This window comes from Scyliorhinus canicula, chromosome 21 (genome assembly GCF_902713615.1).
Source record: "Scyliorhinus canicula chromosome 21, sScyCan1.1, whole genome shotgun sequence".
Lineage (NCBI taxonomy): Eukaryota > Metazoa > Chordata > Chondrichthyes > Carcharhiniformes > Scyliorhinidae > Scyliorhinus > Scyliorhinus canicula.
Window position 1 is genome coordinate 22,299,178 of NC_052166.1, and position 23,342 is coordinate 22,322,519.

The window sequence follows — 23,342 nt, forward strand, 5'->3', positions numbered from 1 at the left end:
ACTGCAGCAGGGTGCAGATGACAGCTGGCTGCCAGTGGCATACACGTCCAGAGCGATGTCCGAAACAGAGCGCAGGCATGCACAGATTGAAAATGAATGCCTTGGGTTAGTCACGGGTTTAGAAAAATTCCATGATTATGTATGTGGGTTGCCAACGTTTCTGGTGGAGACTGATCACAGGCCACTTGTTTCCATTCTGCAAACAAATTTGTGTCAAATGTCCCGGAGAATACAGCGCCATTGATGAAGGTCCAGTGCTACGACTTTTACCTCATCTATACACCAGGCAAGAATCTTGTGGTCACTTTCTCGAGCCACGGGCATCAATGAAGTTCACCTGGTTTATGAGGATGTGCAACTACATGTCAATCTCGTCGCTTCCCGTCTCCGATGAGAAGTCGTGCTGAATAAAGGCAGAAACAGCCAAGGACGTAGTCCTGCAAAAGGTGCTCAAATGTCTCCGAGAGGGAAGGCCTAAGGGTTCCTGCTCAGGGTACTACAATGTGTGGTGAGAATTGAGTGAGGTGAATGGCCGCCTTGTGCGACAGCACAGGATTATGATTTCACATTCCTTGAGGCCGCTCATGCTTAAGAAGCTCCGTGAAGAGCACCTGGGCATTGAGAAATGCAAACACAGGGACAAGGATACAATCTATTGGCCCAGGCATCACCCAAGACATTGCAGGTATGGTCGATCACCGTGACACGTGTCAGAAAATCAGCTGCAAGGACTATGCAAAGAGCCAATGCAGGTGGGTGACATTATCGCAAGTCCGTGCCAGAAAGTGGGCCTGGGTCTGTCCCACTTCAATGAGAAAGACTACCTTGTAGTTATTGACTACTTCTCGAACTATCTGGAGGTTACACATTTAGCGAAATCGACTGCTCGCTGTGTCATACAACATGCCAAAGCGATTTGTGCCCGGTATGGTATACCGAGCATTGTTATGTCGGATAATGGGCCGTGTTTCAAAAATCATGAATGGACTGAATTTGCCCGTCACTATGATTTTAGGAACATCACCTCGAGTCCTCTATATCTCCAGTGGAACGGGAAGGCAGAAATGGGTGATGACATCTTAAAGCAGCTGCTAAAGAAGGCCATTGATAGCCAGGAAGACATCTATTTGGCGTTTCTCAGCTATTGTTCAGCGGCACTTTTCAGTGGACTGTTGCCAGCACAGCTGCTCATGAACATGCAGCTACGGACAACCCTGCCTTCCATGGCAGCTCCCTCTGTAGATCAACGACTGGAGCGGAAATTGCTTTTTCAAAAGAGGTGGCAGAAAGAGGTCTATATAATCTGCAAGGAAGCACCAGCCACTGCATCCAGGTGATACTGCCAGACTCGAGGATGACAATGGAAATGGATAATCAGAACTTGCAAAGGTTTTGCAGCAGGTCCCCATTCATTTCTGGTTCTTACTGAGGATGGTTCCGCCTTGCGAAGGAACTGAAGAGCGCGACCAAAAGTGAACGGCCTGTTGTGCTGAGTCCAGCAGAAGAGCTGGTCTGTAATCCCAAACTTGATAAAGCCATCACGCATATCAGGTTGTTCAAAGAACAGTCACGTTTGTAAATATTAATGCCTCCAAAGGAAGGGGGATGTGGTGATATGCATGCATGCATAAATGAATATAGTTGTACAAATGTATATAGTTGTATAAATGTATATAGTTGTATATCATGGCTACTGGTATGAACTCAGGCCAGCAGGTGGCGTCAGACATCCATCACGTGTCTGGAGAGACCTGCCAGTTGGTAGTAAGATGTACAACAGGATAGTCGCACTGAGAGTAGCTCCAGGAGAATTCACTGAATTCATTTGGTAATTTTGTCTGTATAGTAATCTGTTAGTTATCTTTCCACGTGTTGGCTAATAAATCATCTTCCGAGTTAAACAATTAGATGTTCTGTGTAAATCATTACAACGATGGGATCACAGAACACAACATGGGTGTGAGTGCAAGTGTATGTGAGAGTATTTGTGAGTGTAAGTGTGTGTGAGAGTGTTTGTGAGCGTGAGTGTGTGTGAGTGTGTACATGTACAGATGTGCATATTTAATTGTTTTTCAATTTTCAGGTCCTTCAGAGAGACAAGAGAAGAGTTTTGGTCGTTCCTGGAGTGACCCCACGCCAGTGAAGTCTGACTTGATATCTGACCCTCGAGACAGTAGGTTCATTCATTACTTTACACAACTCTTTGTCTCACCTTTCACTCAGAATGTCATGGGTTCAAGCCCCACTTGGAACTTGAACACAGAATTGACGCTGGCAGCATTGAGGGGATGCTGCATTGTTGCTGATGATGTCTTTAGGGTGAGACTTAAACTGTCTGTTTATGTCATTGTAATTCACCCCTGAGGATTTTAAAAAAATGATCTGCAGACCCCCCTGGCCATTACTCCCTCAAACATCACCAACCAAACTGCGTGGCCGGAATTCTCTGCCGGCGGGATTCTCCGTTTTGCCGGCGCCCGGGAGTTTCCCGATGGCGTGGGGCTGCCCCACAATGGGAAACCCCATTGACCGGCCGGTCGGGGCAGAAATGTGGCGGCAGCGGGGCAAAACAATCCCGCCCCATATTTAATTGTTCAATTCATTGATGGTTCATTGGATCTTACTGTGTGAAAATTTGCTGGCACGTCTTCTGGCTGTATTTCAGAAAGGGGTTGCTGGAAGAGCAGCATCTTGGGATAGCGGGAAAACCTGATACAGTCCTACATCTAAGAACAACTTTCCCCTCTTTGTTCTTCCACATCTCCCGACGCCACCATTTTACCTCCAAAATCCAGCTCTGAGGCAGGACAGTCGGGTTGCTAATGTGTGGGTCATTTCACCTTTGCACAACAGTGGAAAGCTGGGTGGGCTCCGGGGTCCTGGGGGGGGGGCGCGGAGCGATCTGACCCCGGGGGGTGACCCCACGGTGGGCCGGCCTGTGCCATGGGGGCACACGTTTTCATCCGCGCCCACCATGGCCTTCACCATGGCGGAGGCGGAAGAGACCCCCTCGCCTGCGCCGGTATGACGTCAGTAGCCGCTGACGCTCCGGCGCATGCGCGGACTTACGCCAGCCGGCGAAGTCCTTTCGGCCCTGGCTGGCATGGCGCCAAAGGCCGTTCACGACAGCTGGCGGAGTGGGAACCACTCCGGCGCGGGCCTAGGCCCTCAATGTGAGGGCTTGGCCCCTAAAGGTGCGGAGAATTCCGCACTTCTGGGGCGGCCGGAGTGGTTCACGCCACTCCGACACGCCGGGACCCCCCGCCCCACCGGGTCGGGGAGAATCCCGGCCCTGGTCTTGTTGGATCATCCCAGGTTGAATTGAGCTCTGCTCCTATCCCCGGGACCCCTGGGTGAATAGTGATGCTATAGGGCGAGGCTGCGGAAGGGACTACCCCTTCAAAAGACAAGGTTAGGTGGATTGGCCATGCTAAAAATTTTGCCCTTAGCGTCCCAAAGATGCCGAGATTAGGTGGAATTAGGCGGGGATGATGCGGGTAAGTGGGCCGAGGGTAGGGTGGACAGAATAGCCTCCTTCTACAATGTGGGGATTCTAAGGATTCACTGAAATTTGACCATCAATCCTTGGTCTGCACGGAAACCCAACAGGACTTTAGCTCAGGCGCAGTCTCTGTGAAGGCAGCCTCTGCAGCACTATGAACGACTTCAGCAGTTCAAAATGGCGGCTCACGTCCACCTTCTCGAGGGCAATTAGGGATGGACAAGAAACGCTGATCTAGCCAGAGGTGCCCATATCCTGTGAGAGAATAAATAAAGAAAACAGCAACCAAAGGACAGTCTAAAGGAATCACGAGGGAAGAGTATTCAGGGGAATTGAAACCTCCTGAAACATAAATGAAACAGTTTTAAGTAAAACGTGATCCACGTTGTGGCTGACCTGGTGTTTGATGGGACAGTGTAAATTAAATCTACCCTACACCAAGCCTACGCTGGGACTGACCTGGGCAGGGGTGTGTCTGTAAATGAACCTACCCTTTGTCCAGCCCATATTCCAACTGAACTTGGAGTGAGTGATGTGGCACTATGCAAGAAACCCTCACTATATCGAGCCCAAAGTTGTACATAACCTGGAAGTGTGATTGGGCAGCGTAAAGCAACCCTCTCCTATTTCTCGTCTGTGCTCCACCTGATTGAGGAGTATTTGATAATGTTGCAACTGGAACATATTTTATATTTCTACGGACATCCTTCAGCCAATGAACAGAAGGATGCTGTGCTGTTTGATGGATGGGTTTAAATGTGAAAAATGGCTGAAATATTAAACAACTAAACTGTACCATCCAAACTGGACGAAAATTGAGTCCACCTCCGATTTATTTAAACATGTTCCAAATTCTGGCAATTGAGTTTATGCCAGTTCTATAGGGACGTGTTGAATCATTTCAGTGACTGAACAAAATTGTGAAGGGGGAGGTTGCTGTGCTGTTACATTGTGTGTGTACATGCGTGTTTATGTGTGTTTTTGTGTGTGTTTGTGTGCACATGTATGCATGCACACGTGTGTGTGTGTTTGTGCATGTATGTGTCTATGTGTGCATGTGTTTGTGTGCATGTGTTTGTGTGCATGCATGTGCACATTGCCTTTACGCATGCATGTGTGTATGTGCATGTGTGCTGCCTTTATGTGTGTGGGTGTGTTGCCTTTGTGCATATGTGTGTGTGTGAGATCATATGCCTGTTGCCTTTGTGTCTGTGTGTGCCTATGTGAATGTGCGAGCATGTGTGTATTGCCTTTCTGTGTGCGTGTATGTGTACATGTGTGTGTGCATGTATATGTGTGTTTCTGTGCATGCATGTGCACATTGTCTTTACGCATGCATGTGTGTGTAAATGCGTGTGTGCACGAGTGTTGCCTTCATGCGTGTGTGCGTGCGTGTTGTCTTTGAGTGTGCGAGTCCAAGCATGTGCATGTGTGATGCCTTTGTATATGTGTGTGCGTGTGAGATCATGTGCGTGTTGCCTTTGTGCTTTGTGTGTATATGTGTGCGCGTGTATATTTATGTGTTTGTGTGTGTGTGTGTGAGCTGTGCTTTCTTACTGTCAGTCCCTGAAGTGATTTGATCGTCTGATCATCCACATCCCTGGATGTCTCTCTCACCATTAATTTCACCGGCCCTGCTAGGCCAGTTCCCAGGAGCGCCTGCAACTGCCTCTCCTCGTGTGAGCGATGCTCATTGCCTCGCGTAATGAAGACAGACAACATCCAAGGAACAGATGGGGCACCTTTCCAGCCCAGCACTGACTGTGCTTCTTTATGAAAGGTTTATTTAAAGGCTGCAGAGCCATAACCAATACCACGTCTCCATGGTAACCCTTGTCGGATCTCCTTCTTACGTCACACCAGGTCAGGAGTTGGAGTCCTCGTGCAGCGCTTTAGATGATGACTTTGATGACCTCAGCTGGGAGGCAGAGAAGGAGTTGGAACTGCTGTCCACTGAAGGCGAAGACTTTGTCCCGCCTAAGATTATGGTAAGAATTCCGGTGTCAAGTCCCGTGCTCAAAGTCCAGGGGCGCAATTCTCCCCCCCCCCACGCCGGGTTGGAGAATCGCGGGGGCGCCGGGCGAGTCCTGCCACGCCGCCCCGGCACCCGCACGCGATTCTCCCACCCCCCCCACCCCCCAAACCGGCGCGCTGAGATTTACGGCTGTCCACTCGGAGAAGCGCCGTTTGTAACAGGCGAGCAGCGATTCTCCAACCCGGATGAGCCGAGCGGCCTGCCCAATACGACGTGTTCCCGCCTGCGCTCCCGGCGTGAACAGCGCAGGAACGCTGCGGGGGCGGCTTGTGGAGGGGGGGGGGGATCCAGCACCGGGGGGGGGGGCGCTCAAAAGGGGTCTGGCCCGTGATCGGTGCCCACCGATTGGCAGGCCGACCTCTCTGAAGGACGCACTCCTCTCCTCCGCCGCCCCGCAAGATCACTCCGACATTTCTTGCGGGACGCCCGTGGGGAGGACGGCAACCGCGCATGCGCGTCATTTATGCGGCGCCGGCCAACCTGCACATGCGTGGGTGACGACGCGTAATTTACGCGGCGCCAAGGCCCGGCACGCGTACATGACGCGGCGCCGCTTCTAGTCCCCCGGGGGTGGGAGAATAGAGGGTGAGGAGCGGCCTCCGACGCCGGAGTGAAACACTCCGGTTTTCACTCCGGCGGCGGCACTTAGTCTCCCGTTGGGAGAATCCCGCCGCAGGCCTTTCAACAAAAACAGTTTTTGAAGTCGCTGACGAAGCCAAGTTAACTGTTTCACTGCCAGTGTTCTCCCAGTAGCAGTCTATAGTGGCCCAGAACCAGTTGTCAGAAATGTTTCTGGGGGTTGTGTGTAAGAGGAATAAGTGCCCTTTATATCGGGGAAGCGTGGTGGTATTATCATTGGACTAGAGATCCAGGATTGTGATCTGGGAACCTGGGTTCGAATCCCACCATGGTGGTTATGGAATTTAAACTCAATAAAATATCTGGGATTAAAAAATCGAATTATGACCATGAAACCATTGCTGGTTGTTGTAAAAACCCATCTAGTTAACTAATGTCCATGATGGAAGGAAATCTGCCATCCTTACCTACATGTCACTCCAGACCCACAGCAATGTGGTTGACTCTTAACTGCCCCCTTAATGGCAATTAGGGACGGGCAATAAATGCTGGCACAGCCTGCGACGTCCACGACTCATGAACAAATAAGAATATTTTGGGGCAGCACGGTAGCATTGTGGCTAGCACAATGGCTCCACAGCTCCAGGGTCCCAGGTTCGATTCCGGACTGGGTCACTGTCTGTGCGGAGTCTGCACATCCTCCCCGTGTGTGCGTGGGTTTCCTCCGGGTGCTCCGGTTTCCTCCCACAGTCCAAAGATGTGCAGGTTAGATGGATTGGCCATGATAAATTGCCCTTAATGTCCAAAATTGCCCTTAGTGTTGGGTGGGGTTACTGGGTTATTGGGATAGGGTGGAGGTGTTGACCTTGGGTAGGATGCTCTTTCCAAGAGCCGGTGCAGACTCGATGGGCCGAATGGCCTCCTGTACTGTAAATTCTATGATATTGAACAACCACAACAAGTTTGGTTCACCCGCCGTCTCTGTGTTTGCTAACCTACATTGGCTCATCAAGTTTAACATTTTTACCCTTGTGTTCGAATCCCTTTATAGCCTCAGCCCTTTCAATACCTTTGCAACCTCCACCAGCCCCATAAACTGTGTTCCTTCAATTCTGGCCTCCTGCCCTAAATTCCCTCCCTAAATCTTCAACCTCTCTCTCTCTCTCCTCTCTCTCCTCCTTTAATATGCTCCTCATGACCTACCTCTTCGATCAAACACTTGGAATAGATTGTTATGTGACTTGGTGCTAAATTCTGTCCGATAGAAGTGGAATGCATTGTGAGGTTTTTTCCATTCTGAAGGTGCTATACAAATTCAATTTGTTCTTGCACTACTGTAGTGCCCTTTTAGCTTTCCAGCTGCAGTGGCTTAATCATGGCAGGTTGGTGGGACTGTCTTATGAAGAAAAATTGGAAAAATGGGGCCTATGTTCTCCAGAGTTTCAAAGAACGAGGGATGATCTAATTCAAACCCACACAAGACTTAAAAGAATCCCATAAAATCCATATAGGGGCGACACGGTGACACAATGGTTAGCACTGCTGCTTCACAGCGCCAGGGCCTTTGGGCTTCATTCTGGCCTGGGGTGACTGTCTGTGGGGAGTTGACACGTTCTTCCTGTGTCTGCGTGGGATTCCTCCGGGTGCTCCGGTTTCCTTCCACTGTCCAAAGGTGTGCGGATTAGGTGGATTGGCCATGATAAATTGCCCTTAGTGTCCAAGGATGTGATGTTTAGATGGGGTTACAGGGTCACAGGGTGCAGAGTAGGCGTAGGAGGGTGATTGCAGACTCATTGGGCCCAATGGCTTCCTTCTGCACTGTATGGATTTGGAAAACCAAATACTCCTAACCTGGGCTGTCTAATGGAGCTAGATATCGAGCTGGAGCAGGCTTGGTTGTGGTCTGTAACCAAGGCCATGCAGCCATCGCTACAGATGGAGAAGCCCCGCCACTGTGTCCTTAGCCAGCCTTCATTTAGCTCAGAACCCTGCCAATCAGACAGTGAGTTCAGTCCTTATCAGCAGCCAGTGGGATTACGAAGAAGTCGATCAGTCACATGACACTGGCCAATAAGATACCTGAAATGCAATACGCTTTCAAATTTTGGAATTTTGGAATTGTAGCTCGTGCACTGGTGTTCCTTATGAACAGTGCAGGTTTTAATAAAAGCTATTGAGTGATATTATAAACTTGAGAATTACAACTGTATGTTTAACCTTGTATTTCCCACATTCCACCTTATCGAATGAAATGAATGAAATGAAAATCGCTTATTGTCACGAGTAGGCTTCAATTAAGTTACTGTGAAAAGCCCCTAGTCACCACATTCCGGCGCCTGTCCGGGGAGGCTGGTACGGGAATCGAACCGTGCTGCTGGCCTGCTTGGTCTGCTTTAAAAGCCAGCGATTTAGCCGAGTGAGCTAAACCAGCCCCTGTGTTGTTTTATGGTGTAAAGCAACAGTCGGAGCACAGTTTGCACGATTTAATTAACCTAATTCTCATGCGGTCGCAGCATGCTCAGATCAAACTCTCTCACGCAGTAACCATCCATTCAGATATTGCGTTTCTTCATTTGCAGCTCATTTCATCCAAGGTCCCCAAGGCGGAGTACATCCCAACTATCCTTCGCAGAGACGACCTCTCCATCATCCCCATCCTCTACGTGAGTACAGCACTTTTGGATGTGGGGGGGGTTTCAGGTGGTTTTGGCTCCTTTACCGTTCGACCAGTCACACTGAACTATCGGAAGGTTGTCCATCTCCCAGGACGGCCCTTGAGTCTTCCGAGATTGAAGTTGGGATGCCCAGCACCCAGGAGCAGGATCGCAGCGGCGTTCAAAGCAGATTCTGCGTATGTTTGCATTTCTGTTTATTCATTGTGAAAGTACCTCAAAAGGTTAAGACAAAAGGCTTCTTGAAACTGCTACCGAAAGAGCCCTGGAGCGGGATTCTCCGCCTCCCAGCCACGTGTTTCCCAGTGGCAGGAGATGGCGTGCCATTCGCTGGCGGTGGAATTCTCCGCCATTGTCAATGATAATTCCCATTGAAGCTACCCCGGGAAACCTGCAGGCGGGGCTGAGTTGCCAGGGGGGGGGGGGGGCAGAGAATCCCACCCCCAGCGAACAGTTGGAGAATTCTAGCCCAAATCTTTCCCCATAGCCCTGCAAATGTTTCCTTTTCAACTTTCTATCCAGTTCGCTTTTGAAAATTATTATTGGACCACCTTCCACCATCTGTTCAGCCAGTGCAAACCAAGATCTCAATAACTTGCAATGTTTCTATTAATAAATTTAGAGTACCCAATTCTTTTTTCCAATTAAGGGGCAATTTAGCATGGCCAATCCACCTACCCTGCACATCTTTGGGTTGTGGGGGTGAGACCCACACAGGCCGGGATCGACCCCGCGTCCTCGGCGCCGTGAGGCAGCAGTGCTAACCACTGCACCACCATGCTGCCATTATAATTTGCTGTGTTAACGAAGAAATGACGAATGTTTCTACCCAGGGCATTGATTTATTTCTCCTGTGGTGATTGGTGTGCAGATTTCCTGTTTTTTACCTCAGTGTTTACCTGCCCACTCCTGCCATCTCCAATCCCGATGCCACGATCAATATTCCTGTTGGAATTTTACCCACAACCCGGTGAGGCTGTTAGTATCTGGTGCCCCTCCTGTGAAGTCTGCGGGCATTGTGCCCAGGATAGGGGTTTACTTACTGGTCAGGCATGCTGTGCCCATCAGAGGACAATAGCACCCCCCAACCCCCCACCGCCTTGTTGATCTCGGTCCCCCAACCTTCCTCGGTGTAACTTGCCATGAGACGCGGACTTAAATGAAAGTCTGGGTCCGTGGCATCCCTTCAATGGGTCCTGACTGTAGTCCCAGCTGTGGCCACTGTACTCCCGATGGTACCACTGGGTAAAGAGAATTGCTAGCGCTCTGGCCAGTCACTCTTGGAGCCTGGACTTCCCATTCTGTCTGGCAGAGGTGCTGCCTCACGCCAATGACCAAGTGGCCATAAAATAACTCATGATCAGTCAGCCAAGTGCAGACTGTCCTGCCACAAACTTTTACGCCAGAGGGGATGGATCCCATCCATACCTAAGGTTCAGCCTGTGACTTCAGTCCCACACTGCATGGTAACAAGTCAACAGTGGCACAGTGGTTAGCACTGCCGACTCACAGCACCAGGGACCCAGATTTGATTCTGACCTTGGGTGACTGTCTGTGTGGGGTTTGCATTTTCTCCCCCTGTCTGCGTGGGTTTCCTCCGGGAGCTCAGTTTTCCTCCCACAGTCCAAAGATGTGCAGGTTAGGTGGATTGGCCAATGCAAAAATTGCCCCTTAGTGTGTCCAAAGGTTAGGTGATGTTATGGGGATCATTGCAGACTCGATGGGCTGAATGGCCTCCTTCTGCACTGTAGGGATTCTATGAATAAATACACTCTACATCCCGAGAACAAATTGAGATTGCTGTCCTGGCAGCGTGGTGATTTGAAGCTGCCCAACTCACGTTGATGGTTCTTGCAGAATTGTATTGGTCAGAGCTGGATTTGACCCATTGTCACAGAGGTGAAAGGACAGTCTCAAACCCACTGCACACTCATCTTCCAGAGCGTTTTTATTTTTTGTTGTTGGCTCCTTCACAGCTATAGGGCTGAGAAATATAGAGAATTCAGAGCTTTAATCTGACACCTCATCCTGTTGGGCCACACCTAAAAGTAAGAATTCATGTTAAGTGGGCTGAGGGGGTCACTTGAAAGAACTAAGCGTTTAAAGGGTTAACAGGCACTCTCATTATTCCTACAGGACCATGAACATGCCACGTTCGACGACATCTTGGGTGAGTGGATTTCAGTGGGTTTCTCTGCTTCTTGCTGTCACATGGTGGTTAGAAGCTCATGAAAAATCATTCAAAGTTTCATCTTCACCTTAAGTTGCAGATCCAAAACTAAACCAGGAGCGAGTTCCACTCCAACAAAGTTTAAGCATCAGCCTTGTTAACGTGGGAGCACTCTCACCTCTGAACCAAAAGGTCTTGAGTTCGAGTCCCCTCCAGTGAGTTTTATTTCCGTTTAGAGGATGAAAATCGCTTATGTGAGCTTTGCTGGGCTGGGCTGGGCCGGCAATTATTGCCCATCTCTAATTGCCCTTGAACTGAGTGGCTTGCTCGGCCATTTCAAGAGTCAGTCACATGTAGGCCAGACCGGGTAAGGACGGCCTATTACCTTTCCTAAAGGACATCAGTGAAGCAGATGGGTTTTTACGGCAATCAACGATGGTTTCATGGTCATCATTAGACTTTTCATTCCGGATTTTTATTTATTGAATTCAAATTTTCCCCGTCTGATGAGGTGGGATTCGAACCCGGGTCTCCGGATCATTGCCCTGGGTCTCTGGATTACCAGTCCAGTGACAATACCACTACGCCACTGTCTCCCAGTGAGCACAGAATTTAGACTAGCACTTTGTCACAGAAGTGATGGAGTTCTGCACTGTCAGATGAGCTGTCATTTAATGAAGCATCAAACTGAGGCTCTCTTTGCCCCCTTGACTGTGCAGAAAAGATCCTGTGGCTTATTTCGAAGGAGAGTTGGGGGGGCGGGGGTGGTTAAGGGAAGGAGAGGTGGTCGTGTACAGAGTAGATTTCCCCGGTACCCTTGCCTATATTACATGATTGATCATGCAACCTTTCAAGGGACTGCGTCCTTCTCTCTGATCAGGAGCCCCAGGCACTACAGAGAACTTTACCATCAAATGAACGGCCGTTTAACTCTCGGAGAGGCTGCAAGAGTTCACTTGTAGGCTTGTGACTGGATCTTTTCATTGTCATTACTCCCCCTGGCCATGCGTGGTAGAGTGATTGCCACTAAGCTAGTGACAAGCAACCTAGGCTAGTGAGTGGGCATCATGAGTGGCCCTCCTTCACCTCAGTGGGCCGGAAACCATCTCAGTGGGCCGGAAACCATCTCAGTGGGCCGGAAACCATCTCAGTGGGCCGGAAACCATCTCAGTGGGCCGGAAACCATCTCAGTGGGCCGGATACCATCTCAGTGGGCCGGATACCATCTCACTGGGCCAGAAACCATCTCAGTGGGCCGAAAACCATCTCAGTGGGCCGGAAACCATCTCAGTGGGCCGGATACCATCTCAGTGGGCCGGAAACCATCTCAGTGGGCCGGAAACCATCTCAGTGGGCCGGATACCATCTCAGTGGGCCGGAAACCATCTCAGTGGGCTGGAAACCATCTCAGTGGGCCGGAAACCATCTCAGTGGGCCGGAAACCATCTCAGTGGGCCGGAAACCATCTCAGTGGGCCGGATACCATCTCAGTGGGCCGGATACCATCTCACTGGGCCGGAAACCATCTCAGTGGGCCGGAAACCATCTCACTGGGCCGGAAACCATCTCAGTGGGCCGGAAACCATCTCAGTGGGCCGGAAACCATCTCAGTGGGCAGAAATCGGGTTTGTTCACTAACCAAGACCCTCATAACGACTTGTAGAGAATGCTGAATCATTTATATATTAATCAAACTTGGAATATAGTGTTCAATTCTGGTCGCCACACTACCAGAAGGATGTGGAGGCTTTGGAAAGGGTACAGAAGAGGTTTGCCAGGATGTTACCTGGTATGGAGGGCATTAGATATGAGGAGATTTGGATAAACTCAGTTTGTTCTCACTGGAACGACCTGATAGAGGTCTACAGAATTATAGACAGAGTGGATGGTCAGAGGCTTTTTCCCAGGATGGAAGAGTCAGTTACTGGGTTCATAGGGTTAAGGTGTGGTTTTTGAAATAAATTTAGAGTGCCCAATTCATTTTTTCCAATTAAGGGGCAATTTAGTGTGGCCAGTCCACCTAACCTGTATATCTTTGGGTTGTGGGGGCGAGACTCACTCAAACACGGGGATAATGTAGAAACTCCACATGGACAGTGTCCCAGACCGTGATCGAACCTGGGACCTCGGCGCCGTGAGGTCCTGCTAACCACTGCACCACTGTGATGCCCGAACGAGGGGCAAAGTTTAGAGGGGTTTGGAGGGTTGGATTCTCTGGACCTCCCAGCGGCGTGTTTCTCGGCAGCAGGAGGGGGCGCTGTTTGCTGGCGGTGGAATTCTCTGCTCCTCCTGCTGTCAGTGGGATTTCCTATTGAGCACACCCCATGCCGTCGGGCAATCCACAGGCGGGGCTGCTGACAGGACCAGAGATTCCCGCTGCCAGCGAACGGCTGGAGAATTCCAGCCCCCGGTCATTTAGGATTGAGATGAGGACAGATTTCTTCACTTGGAATAAGAATCTTTGGAATTCTCTATCCCACAGGATTGTGGATGTTCAGACGTTGAGTAGATTTATGTCTGAGATCGACAGCTTTCTGGGCGCTAAGGGAAGAAATGTTCAGGAGCTGTGGGAGAAAATGGGGTTGATGTAAAACTTCAGCCCTGGTCATATTGAATGGCAGAGCAGGCCCGAGGGGTAGGATGCCTGATTCCCGCGGCTATTCCTTATTCGGTTCTGGTGGTGAAGAGTCCTTATGGAGCTGACTCCATTCTAGGTCTTTACCAATCTGTGGGTATCTCTAGACTGACTCTTGCTCCCGGTCAGGTGCCTTCTTAAGTCATTGTGTGGTGCTGTAGTCAGTGCCACATTAACCCTATATTTACCATACCCAACTGCTACAACATGGAACCTGCAACAATTGGCTTGTTGAGGAAAGAACAGAACACAGGCTATTGGGGAGCAGCCTCAGTTCGGAACATAGGTTCAGGTAGCCATTGAGCCCGACAAACCTGACCCCCCCCCACACACACACACACACACACTTTCATGGCTCATCTGTATCTTAACTCCATCTAGTTATATTGGTCCTGCAACCCTTAATATCTTTGTGTAACAAAAATGTATTCAACCTGATGTTCCTTTAATCCACTGCTAGACGATGAGAGCGAGAGAACATAGGCTTTATTACACAAGAACGTGTCTGCCTGAGATCGCTGTAACAACTGAGCGCCGCCCCCAGGCGGCCGGTCTAAATACCGCCCGGGGGGGGGGGGGGGGGGGGGGGCGGAGCCAGAGGTGGAGCCCACCAGGGTTCCAGTACACTACACGGAAAAGGGATCATATTACAGTGCTTTACAGACAACGGATTCTGGTGAATACATTCACCACACAACCCAAGTTTGCCATTTTCAATTGACAACTCCCCGCTCCTCCCCCGGCCTGAACGGCATTTTGGCAATGAGGATTCCGGATTTCCACTGCCCCCTTCTGAAGAAGTGTTTCCTAACACCAACCCTGAATGGTCTAGCTCTAATTTAGAGGTTATGGACTCCCTCCACCTGAGGAATGGAAATAACCCACCCTGTCAAACCCTTTGATGATGTGGTGATTCCGGCATTGGACTGGAGTGGACACAGTAAGAAGTCTTACAATCCCTTGACTCACCTGATGAAGGAGTTATGCTCCGAAATCTAGTGATTCCAAATAAACCTGTTGGACTTATAATGGTGTTATAAGACTTCTTACTTGATTAGATCCTCATCCATACCTGCCTATTAGAATCTAGCCCTTATAGCTTCAGTTGTTGGAAGTTGTCATTGCGACTTGGATTTTCTGATATTGGCTCTCTGTGTGATTGGATTGAGCGCTTGCCTTAGCCTGTCTCCAGGTTGAACAATGGCCATAAGGTTGGCACCAACCAATCGCAATGTCACCAAGTCCTTTTGTGTCACAGTGATGGGATCTTACCTGTGACACTCTGCTATAAATGTATTATCAAATCATGTTGAGGCGTAGTTTCTTGTATTGCTTTTCGGGAAAGCGTGTGGAATATAACCTGACCAGTCTGTGTTTCCGCAGAGGAGATTGAGAAGAAGCTGACCGCCTATCGGAAGGGCTGCAAGATCTGGAAGCTGCTGATTTTCTGTCAGGTGAGTCTGATGGTGTCCCCCCTCGACAGCGATCGCAGCCACTGCTCCTGGCCACTTGGCCACTCACTCGGTCCCTCACACTGCAATGCAGAGAGGTCAGGTCCAAGGGTCACACTGGGTTGGACGGTCAGACAAGTCCCTTCCGTTGTTAACGGATTGAGTGTGAGCTCAGAACTATTCCTGCTTTCTTGTCCTTATGATCCGATGGTTTTCCATCAACCACTATTCTATCCTGCGCCGTGGGTGCAATTGATTAGGGGACAGATCTGTGCTCAATCGCTGCACATTTGATGCTATGGGGGCATCAGTAACAGTTCAATGGTACAAGGCTCTTTGTTGAAGGCTAAAATGGATCTGCCTGGAATGTCCACAGGGGGTCCTTACCGTACTCACATGAGGTTCTGCAGCTCAAGACCCCCGGACCCAATTTGCTGCCTGACCTCGAATTTACAGTCCTGACACCTGACCCGCGTTGTCTCACTCAACCCCATACGTCACTCTTCACCAGGGGCTTGTAACGCCATGCCTACTTAAACAGGTCTGAGTCTTATATTAGTAGTTTCTTGCGTCAGTGCTGTCAGAGTGATGTTAGTGTAATATTACGAGGCCTGTGCTTTATTGATGGCGCCTTTGTTTTGATTGTAGGGGGGACCTGGCCATTTGTATCTGCTGAAGAACAAGGTCGCCACCTTTGCGAAAGTGGAGAAAGAGGAGGACCTGATCATGTAAGCCAATCACAATTCATATGCAGTTAGGATCTGGCATGGCTAAGGTTATCTCTGTAAGGGTCAAGTTCAGAGCAGTGTTGTTTATCGGGTTACAGCCCAGAGGAGGCCATTTGGCCCATTGACTCAATGCCAGATCCTTCCGAGCAGTCCATCCAGTCCCACTCCCCCGTTTGATCTCTAGCACTGCAGGTTTGTTTCATCCGAGGCCCATTCCAATTTGACATTGTTGATTATCTCCGCTTTCCTCATGGGCAGCGAGTTCCGCATCATTACCATTTTCTGAGTGCAAGTGCAAAATAATGTATATTTTTTTTTACAACAATGTATGAGTGAAATAATGAACGTGGGGCGCGATTCTCCGCACTCACGACGGGGCGGAGAATAGCGGGCGGTGGAAATTTTTACGCCGACGCTGGTCCGACGCCCTACTGCTATTCTCCCCCACGCCCGCCCCCCGACACGAATCGCTGCTCGCCGTTTTTTAACGGCGAGCAGCGATTCTCCCCTGGCCGATGGGCCGATTTCCAAGGCCTTTACGGCCGTTTTCACGAATTTGAATACACCTGCTATACAAGTTCGTGAAAACGGCAGCAAAGTGCCATTCTGCACAACCATGCCACCGATGGCATGGGCCCGCGATCGGTGGGCACTGATCGCGGGCAGCGGGTACTTACCCCGCGCACTCTTTGTTACTCCGCCGCCCCGCTGGATCAGTCCACGGGGCGGCTGAGGGGAATTACGGACCGTGCATGCGCGGGTCTGATGCATATGCGCGGATTACGTCATCCGCGCATGCGCGGGTTGGAGTCGTCCAATCCGCGCATGCGCGGCTGACGTCATCATATGCGTCAGCCGTCGCTAACTTTGGCGCGCGGGCTTAGCGAAATTCGTTAAGCCCGCGATGCCGTAGTTCACGGGGCCGCGATGCTAGCCCCGACCGGGGAGCAGAATCAGGTCCCGGGAGGGGGCACGGAGGCTGCCGTGAAACACGGCCGTTTTCATGGCAGCCTTCACGACTCTCCGCCTTTGCGGAGAATCACGCCCGTGGTTTATTAAGGGATCTTTAAAGGGATTAAACGATTGCATCAAAAGAGACTTTTGGAGGGATTTGAAACTACATGGTTGTATTTGAAAAGGTTTTCAGTAAAACTCCCCACTCAGGGTAAAATACACCAGGGAGCTAACACGCTGATGTGGTAAAGACACACAGGCACCGTTAGCTGGATGATTACGTGATTAAACAGCCAGCTAGTATCAGTAAACCTCAAACGTCTTCAGGGCCCATTTCAGAAGCTTGGATGCCTGGTTACCTCTGCACTCCTCAAAGACCTGACTTAGCAGACAAATCTAGCAGAGTGCAAGGCCAAGCCTGGTAGCAACAGGCACCAGGGAAGAGATTAGGAACAGTCTCCAGCCTCTGGATACAGAACTGGCTAGGTCATGGAAGGCAGAGAGTAGCAATGGAAGGGTGCTTTTCTGATTGAAGGGCTGTGACTAGTGGTGTTCCGCAGGGATCAGTGCTGGGACCGTTGCTGTTCGTAGTATATATAAATGATTTGGAGGAAAATGTAAATGGTCTGATTAGTAAGTTTGCAGATGACAAAAGGTTGGTGGGATTGCGGATAGCGATGAGGACTGTCCGAGGATACAGCAGGATTTAGATTGTTTGGAGATTTGGACGGAGAGATGGCAGATGGAGTTTAATCCGGACAAATATGAGGTAATGCATTTTGGAAGGTCTAATGCAGGTAGGGAATATACAGTGAATGGTAGAACCCTGAAGAGTATTGACAGAGAGATCTAGGTGTACAGGTCCACAGGTCACTGAAAGGGGCAACACAGGTGGAGTAGGTAGTCAAGAAGGCATACGGCATGCTTGCCTTCATTGGCCGGGGCATTGAGTATAAGAATTGGCAAGTCATGTTGCAGCTGTATAGAACCTTAGTTAGGCCACACTTTGAGTAAAGTGTTCAATTCTGGTCGCCACACTACCAGAAGGATGTGGAGGCTTTAGAGAGGGTGCAGAAGAGATTTACCAGGATGTAGCCTGGTATAGAGGGCATTGGCTATGAGGAGCGGTTGAATAAACTCGGTTTGTTCTCACTGGAACGACGGAGGTTGAGGGGCGACCTGATAGAGGTCTACAAAATTATGAGGGGCATAGACAGAGTGGATATTCAGAGGCTTTTTCCCAGTGTAGAGGGGTTAATTACTGGGGGGCATAGGTTTAAGGTGCAAGGGGCAAGGTTTAGAGGAGGTGTACGAGGCAACTTTTTTACACAGAGGAGGTGGTGGAAGCAGGGACGATAGTGACATTTAAGGGGCATCTTGACAAATACATGAATAGGATGGGAAAAGAGGGATATGGACCCAGGAAGTGTAGAAGAGTTTAGTTTAGATGGGCAGCATTGTCGGCACAGGCTTGGAGGGCCGAAGGGTCTGTTCCTGTGCTGTACTTTTCTTTGTTCTTTGTTGATTGGGACGACAGATAAATGCCTGGGATAGCAGACACCCGGCCTCTTGCCAAATCCTTGCCTGTTGGGCCTTGTGACATCAACTAACACCTTTTCTTTGTCGCCTTATCTAATCCTATGATAATCTTCTAGGCTCCTTTTAATTCTCCTCTCAATCACCTTCTTTCCCAGAATAAACTCAGTCTTTGCAACCTAACTTTGTAGCTGAACTACCGCCACAGCCCCCCCCCCCCCCCCCCCCGCCCCCTCCCTGCCGTTCGCTGGAAGCATTCTGGTAAATCTCCGCACTCTCTCTCAAGGACCCTCACTAAAGTGTGCTGACCAGAACTGGACACAATATTCTAGTTATGGCCCGACCAGAGTTGTATTCCATACCTCTAACTATGAATCCCAAGCTCACTCAATGTGCTTTGCCACCTTCAAAGGTCGATGCCAGTTGACCTACAGGTCCCTCTATCCGTGCACGCTCTTGAGAACTGTGCCATTAGGTCTGAGTTACGTCTCCCCATCCCCATCCCTTGCCAAAATGCATCACTTCATAATTATTGAATTAAATTGAAGTTTAAGTGGTATATTGGGTCAGCTCTCCCATAAAAATCGCCCTTATACTCCCTGCAGCTCCTAATTTCCCATCTCCATTGACTCTCAGCTCAGTGTCCTGCATGATTGGGTAGCTCAGAATGCTCTCTCTGGATTAAGCCCAGAACTCACGTGAGCATAGCCATTGGCCTACAATTTGGTCCCCATGATTTGGTTCACGGCAGCACGGTAGCATTGTGGATAGCACAATCGCTTCACAGCTCCAGGATCCCAGGTTCGATTCCGGCTTGGGTCACTGTCTGTGCGGAGTCTGCACATCCTCCCCGTGTGTGCGTGGGTTTCCTCCGGGTGCTCCGGTTTCCTCCCACAGTCCAAAGATGTGCAGGTTAGGTGGATTGGCCATGATAAATTGCCCTTAGTGTCCAAAATTGCCCTTAGTGTTGGGTGGGGTTACTGGGTAATGGGGATGGGGTGGAGGTGTTGACCTTGGGTAGGGTGCTCTTTCCAAGAGCCGGTGCAGACTCGATGGGCCGAATGGCCTCCTTCTGCAGTGTAAATTCTATGATAATCTATGATGGCTGTGATTCTGACTGCTCCTGAAAGGGGCAGATCCACAACGCAAACCAATCTGCTCAGGGAAGCTATGCATTAAAGTTTGGACTGTAGTCTGAGGGCTGGGAGACACTCAGCACACCAGCCTTTGTCCCGTTCTGTGTCTATGAGGTTAAGATAAGAAGAGATGGTACCCAAGAGGTGCAGCAAGTGATTATCACAGAGTTAGCTCATCATGTCTGACTGCCTGCTCAGGACATTCCAATTGCTGCCCAAAACCTGGAAAAAGACAAAAATGAGAGAAAAATATTCCTGCTCCTGGTTGCTGCCCAGTGACACGTGCTGGAAGTTACAGATTGCGTGGTTGTCAGGTACAGTGAAGTCACAGATTCCTCCAGGTTAGCGCGTCATTCCAACACTCAGTATCACAGCTCTGAACTGCTGCGTTAGGCAGGAGGCTGCAGGGTGTGTTGTCTGTCTCATCACTTGCACACACCAGGAAATACAGGGAGAGGTCCTTCGGGTCACTGTGCCTGTGCCAGCTTTGTGAAAGAACCATCTAATTTGGCCTGTCCCCTCACGCCCCGCCATCCCCTCCAAATGTCACCGTTACCCAGCTCCCTTTAGAGATGTAGTTCTAGCACACTCTCAGGCAGAGAATTCCAGTTCACTGCTTTTTTTTTAAATCCTCCTCACCGCCCCTCTTTTTGCCTATTATCTTAAACCTGTGTGTGGTGAATGTAATATATATGTATATATGATAATTCACACTGTCTTTGTAAGCGCAGTAGTGCTCTCCTACCACTTTGCTATCCCGTGCCCCAACATGACCTCCCACTTAGTCATTAGGGCCCTGCATAGCATCTTCACCCTGTTTGGTTTCCCCAGCTACGTACACAGCGACCGGGGTTCGTCCTTCATGAGCGACGAGCTGTGTCAGTACCTGCTCGACAAGGGCATTGCCTCGAGCAGGACTACCAGCTACAACCCGAGGGGTAACGGGCAGGTGGAGAGGGAGAACGCGACAGTCTGGAAGACCGTCCTACTGACCCTCCGGTCTAGAAAGCTCCAAGTCTCCCAGTGGCAGGAAGTCCTCCCAGACGCGCTCCACGCTATTAGGTCCCTTTTGTGCACGGCGACGAATCAGACCAATCACGAGAGGCTCTTCATTTTTTCCAGTGGTACTACCACGCGGATCTCACTTCCGGCATGGCTGAGGACGCCGGGCCCCGTGCTTCTGAGGAAACACGTCAGGGTACACAAAACCGACCCCCTTGTTGAGAAGGTGCGCCTGCTCCACTCCAACCCCCAGTATGCATTCGTCGAGTTCCCTGACGGCCGTCAGGACACGGTATCCCTCCGGGAGCTGGCACCCGCCGGATCCAGCGCCCCCTCTACCCCCACAGAAGGACCTCTCACCCTACACCCCATGCTGCCGCCCCCTTGTGCTCCCGAGCCCGCTCCACCAGTTCCGCGCCCCCAGCGCCCCCAGTCCCCGGTCGAACCAGGAGAGTATGAAGCTCGGATACAACCCTCCCTGGAGTCCGCCATCGTACCCCAGCACACAACACCCATCCAGCCACCGCAAGAGGCTGCAACCCCGGTGCTCCGCAGATCACAACGGACAATTTGACCACCGGACAGACTGACGTTGTAGGCCACCACCCCCGCCGGACTTTTTTTTTTGCAGGGGGTGAATGTGGTGAATGTAATAGATATGTATATATGATAATTCACACTGTCTTTGTAAGCGCAGTAGCGCTATCCTACCACTAGGGGGAGTAGCCCTAGGAGTACTCAGGAACTTGTACTGGGCTCCACCCTTGGCTCTGCCCACGACTCCTCCCCCTAGTGCAGCTGTATAAATACCCTTGTCCAGAGTCAGCCTGAGTTCACTAAGAGTTCATCAACGGTTAACAGGCTGGCCCGGAATAAGTAGATTAAAGCCTATATTCATATCGGAAACACGTGTCTGGTGAATTGATGGTTCCATCAATTTAATCTACTTAATCTACTAAGCACTAAATTCCCCGTCTTCACCAGCAGCGGAAGTGGAGCGGACTGGCCACGGGAGAATCCCACCCCCAATGTGCTTTGGGATTTACTAAGGCTGTGAAAGGCACTATATCAATGCAAGTTTGTTCTCTCACCCTTGGGTGAAGTTGGTATCACAACAGCAGGGACTTTCACAAGGGCTGATTTTCCAGTTTCAGGGGGTAGAGCATTTGCTTGCTGGAAGCGGGCATTTGGAACTGCTTGACATGCTTTCACACACGAGAATTTTTCACAACTGAGCCAAGTGGGGCAGCACGGTAGCATTGTGGATAGCACAATTGCTTCACAGCTCCAGGGTCCCAGGTTCGATTCCGGCTTGGGTCACTGTCTGTGCGGAGTCTGCACATCCTCCCCGTGTCTGCGTGGGTTTCCTCCGGGTGCTCCGGTTTCCTCCCACAGTCCAAAGATGTGCAGGTTAGGTGGATTGGCCATGATAAATTGCCCTTAGTGTCCAAAATTGCCCTTAGTGTTGGGTGGGGTTGCTGGGTTATGGGGATAGGGTGGAGGTGTTGACCTTGGGTAGGGTGCTCTTTCCAGGATCCGGTGCAGACTCGATGGGCTGAATGGCCTCCTTCTGCACTGTAAATTCTATGATCTATGATTTCTGTTGTAATATGCTAAGAGAAAGCAGCTTGCCATCGCTAGAAGGGAAGTGTACCCTTGATCCAGTCTCAGTTTCACTCTTGCCGGTGAGCAGAACACAGCACACAAAGCTCTGCTGCTGCTGATGCCTTCAAGCTTCCTGCCCATCTCTACCTGTTCCTATGTTTCTGCTCCAAATAAATGAACCCACAACACGTTTGCACAATCCCTTCTGAGTGATCGGTGCCTTTGTATCATTATAGAAAACACCACAATTCCTCTAGCACTGGTTACAGATGAGGCTGCTGAAATTGGCTGTTTTATGTCAGGAGGTTTTCCTTCCTCTCCAGCCCAGGAGGAAATTAGGAGAGCGCGTGATACCCTAATCCTGCCGCCGTCACGTTGCGTGCGTGAGATTGGGATTCCAAACCCCCGCCAGTGGCAGAAACGGCTGGTTACAATTTTTGCTTTTACATTTCTTGCAGGTTTTGGAAGCGATTGAGCAAACTGATGAGTAAGATCAACACGGAGCCAAACGTGGTTCACATAATGGGCTGCTACGTCCTGGGAAATCCCAACGGAGAAAAGGTAAAGGACAATCTTTGTAACATTTCTATAGCAAACAGGAAGGGCGGGTGGGGGGTGGTGGCTGGGTAAGAGGGATCCTGCGTCTCTCTACACTGGTCCCCACGAATGTGCCAGGCCCGCCAACCAGATTCCGTCACTTACTGCTCCTCCCAAGAAACGTTCAGCGCAAGAGAATTATTTAGTAACAGGTGATTTATATTTTTTAGGAAGGTAATTTGTGTGGAATGCTGAAAATCTCTCTCATCACAGGCTCCCAGGGAGTGCTCCATTCTGTACGGCTGACATTATTCATCTTTATAAATCCCAAATGGACACACAAGAATGTATCTCTCCCTAAGGAGAATGGATGTCAGGGGTGAAGGCAGTGCTGGGCCAGTGGGTTTGGGGGAGATTACAGGGGTAGTGGGGGTGGGGTGGGGTGGGGGAGGGGGGGTGGTGGTGGTGAGACCATGGAGCGAGTTGGAAACATGGATGAGAGTTTTTAACATCTAGAAGTAGCCTGACCAGGGGTCAATGTAGATGGATGACCGCAGGGGTGAAAGGTGAACGGGTGCGAGTTAAGATGCAGACAGCTTTTGGATGACCTCCGGTTAATCGACGATAGAATGGGGGAGACCAGTCAGAAGTGGGGCAGCACGGTAGCATTGTGGATAGCACAATTGCTTCACAGCTCCAGGGTCCCAGGTTCGATTCCGGCTTGGGTCACTGTCTGTGCGGAGTCTGCACATCCTCCCCGTGTGTGCGTGGGTTTCCTCCGGGTGCTCCGGTTTCCTCCC

The 23,342-nt window shown here is 50.3% G+C and overlaps 1 protein-coding gene across 2 annotated transcripts in view; it reads left to right on the top strand.

The window, feature by feature from the left end:
• The window catches only part of nsmfb (NMDA receptor synaptonuclear signaling and neuronal migration factor b), a 104,795-nt gene that overhangs the window by 58,558 nt on the left and 22,895 nt on the right, over positions 1 to 23,342 (top strand). For both annotated transcript variants that reach the window (XM_038782241.1, XM_038782240.1), the window contains 7 exons: positions 2,084 to 2,173; positions 5,366 to 5,490; positions 8,696 to 8,779; positions 10,925 to 10,958; positions 14,977 to 15,047; positions 15,693 to 15,772; positions 22,464 to 22,566. In XM_038782241.1, the coding sequence (XP_038638169.1) occupies positions 2,084 to 2,173; positions 5,366 to 5,490; positions 8,696 to 8,779; positions 10,925 to 10,958; positions 14,977 to 15,047; positions 15,693 to 15,772; positions 22,464 to 22,566 (587 nt within the window). The remainder of the gene's footprint in view (positions 1 to 2,083; positions 2,174 to 5,365; positions 5,491 to 8,695; positions 8,780 to 10,924; positions 10,959 to 14,976; positions 15,048 to 15,692; positions 15,773 to 22,463; positions 22,567 to 23,342) is intronic.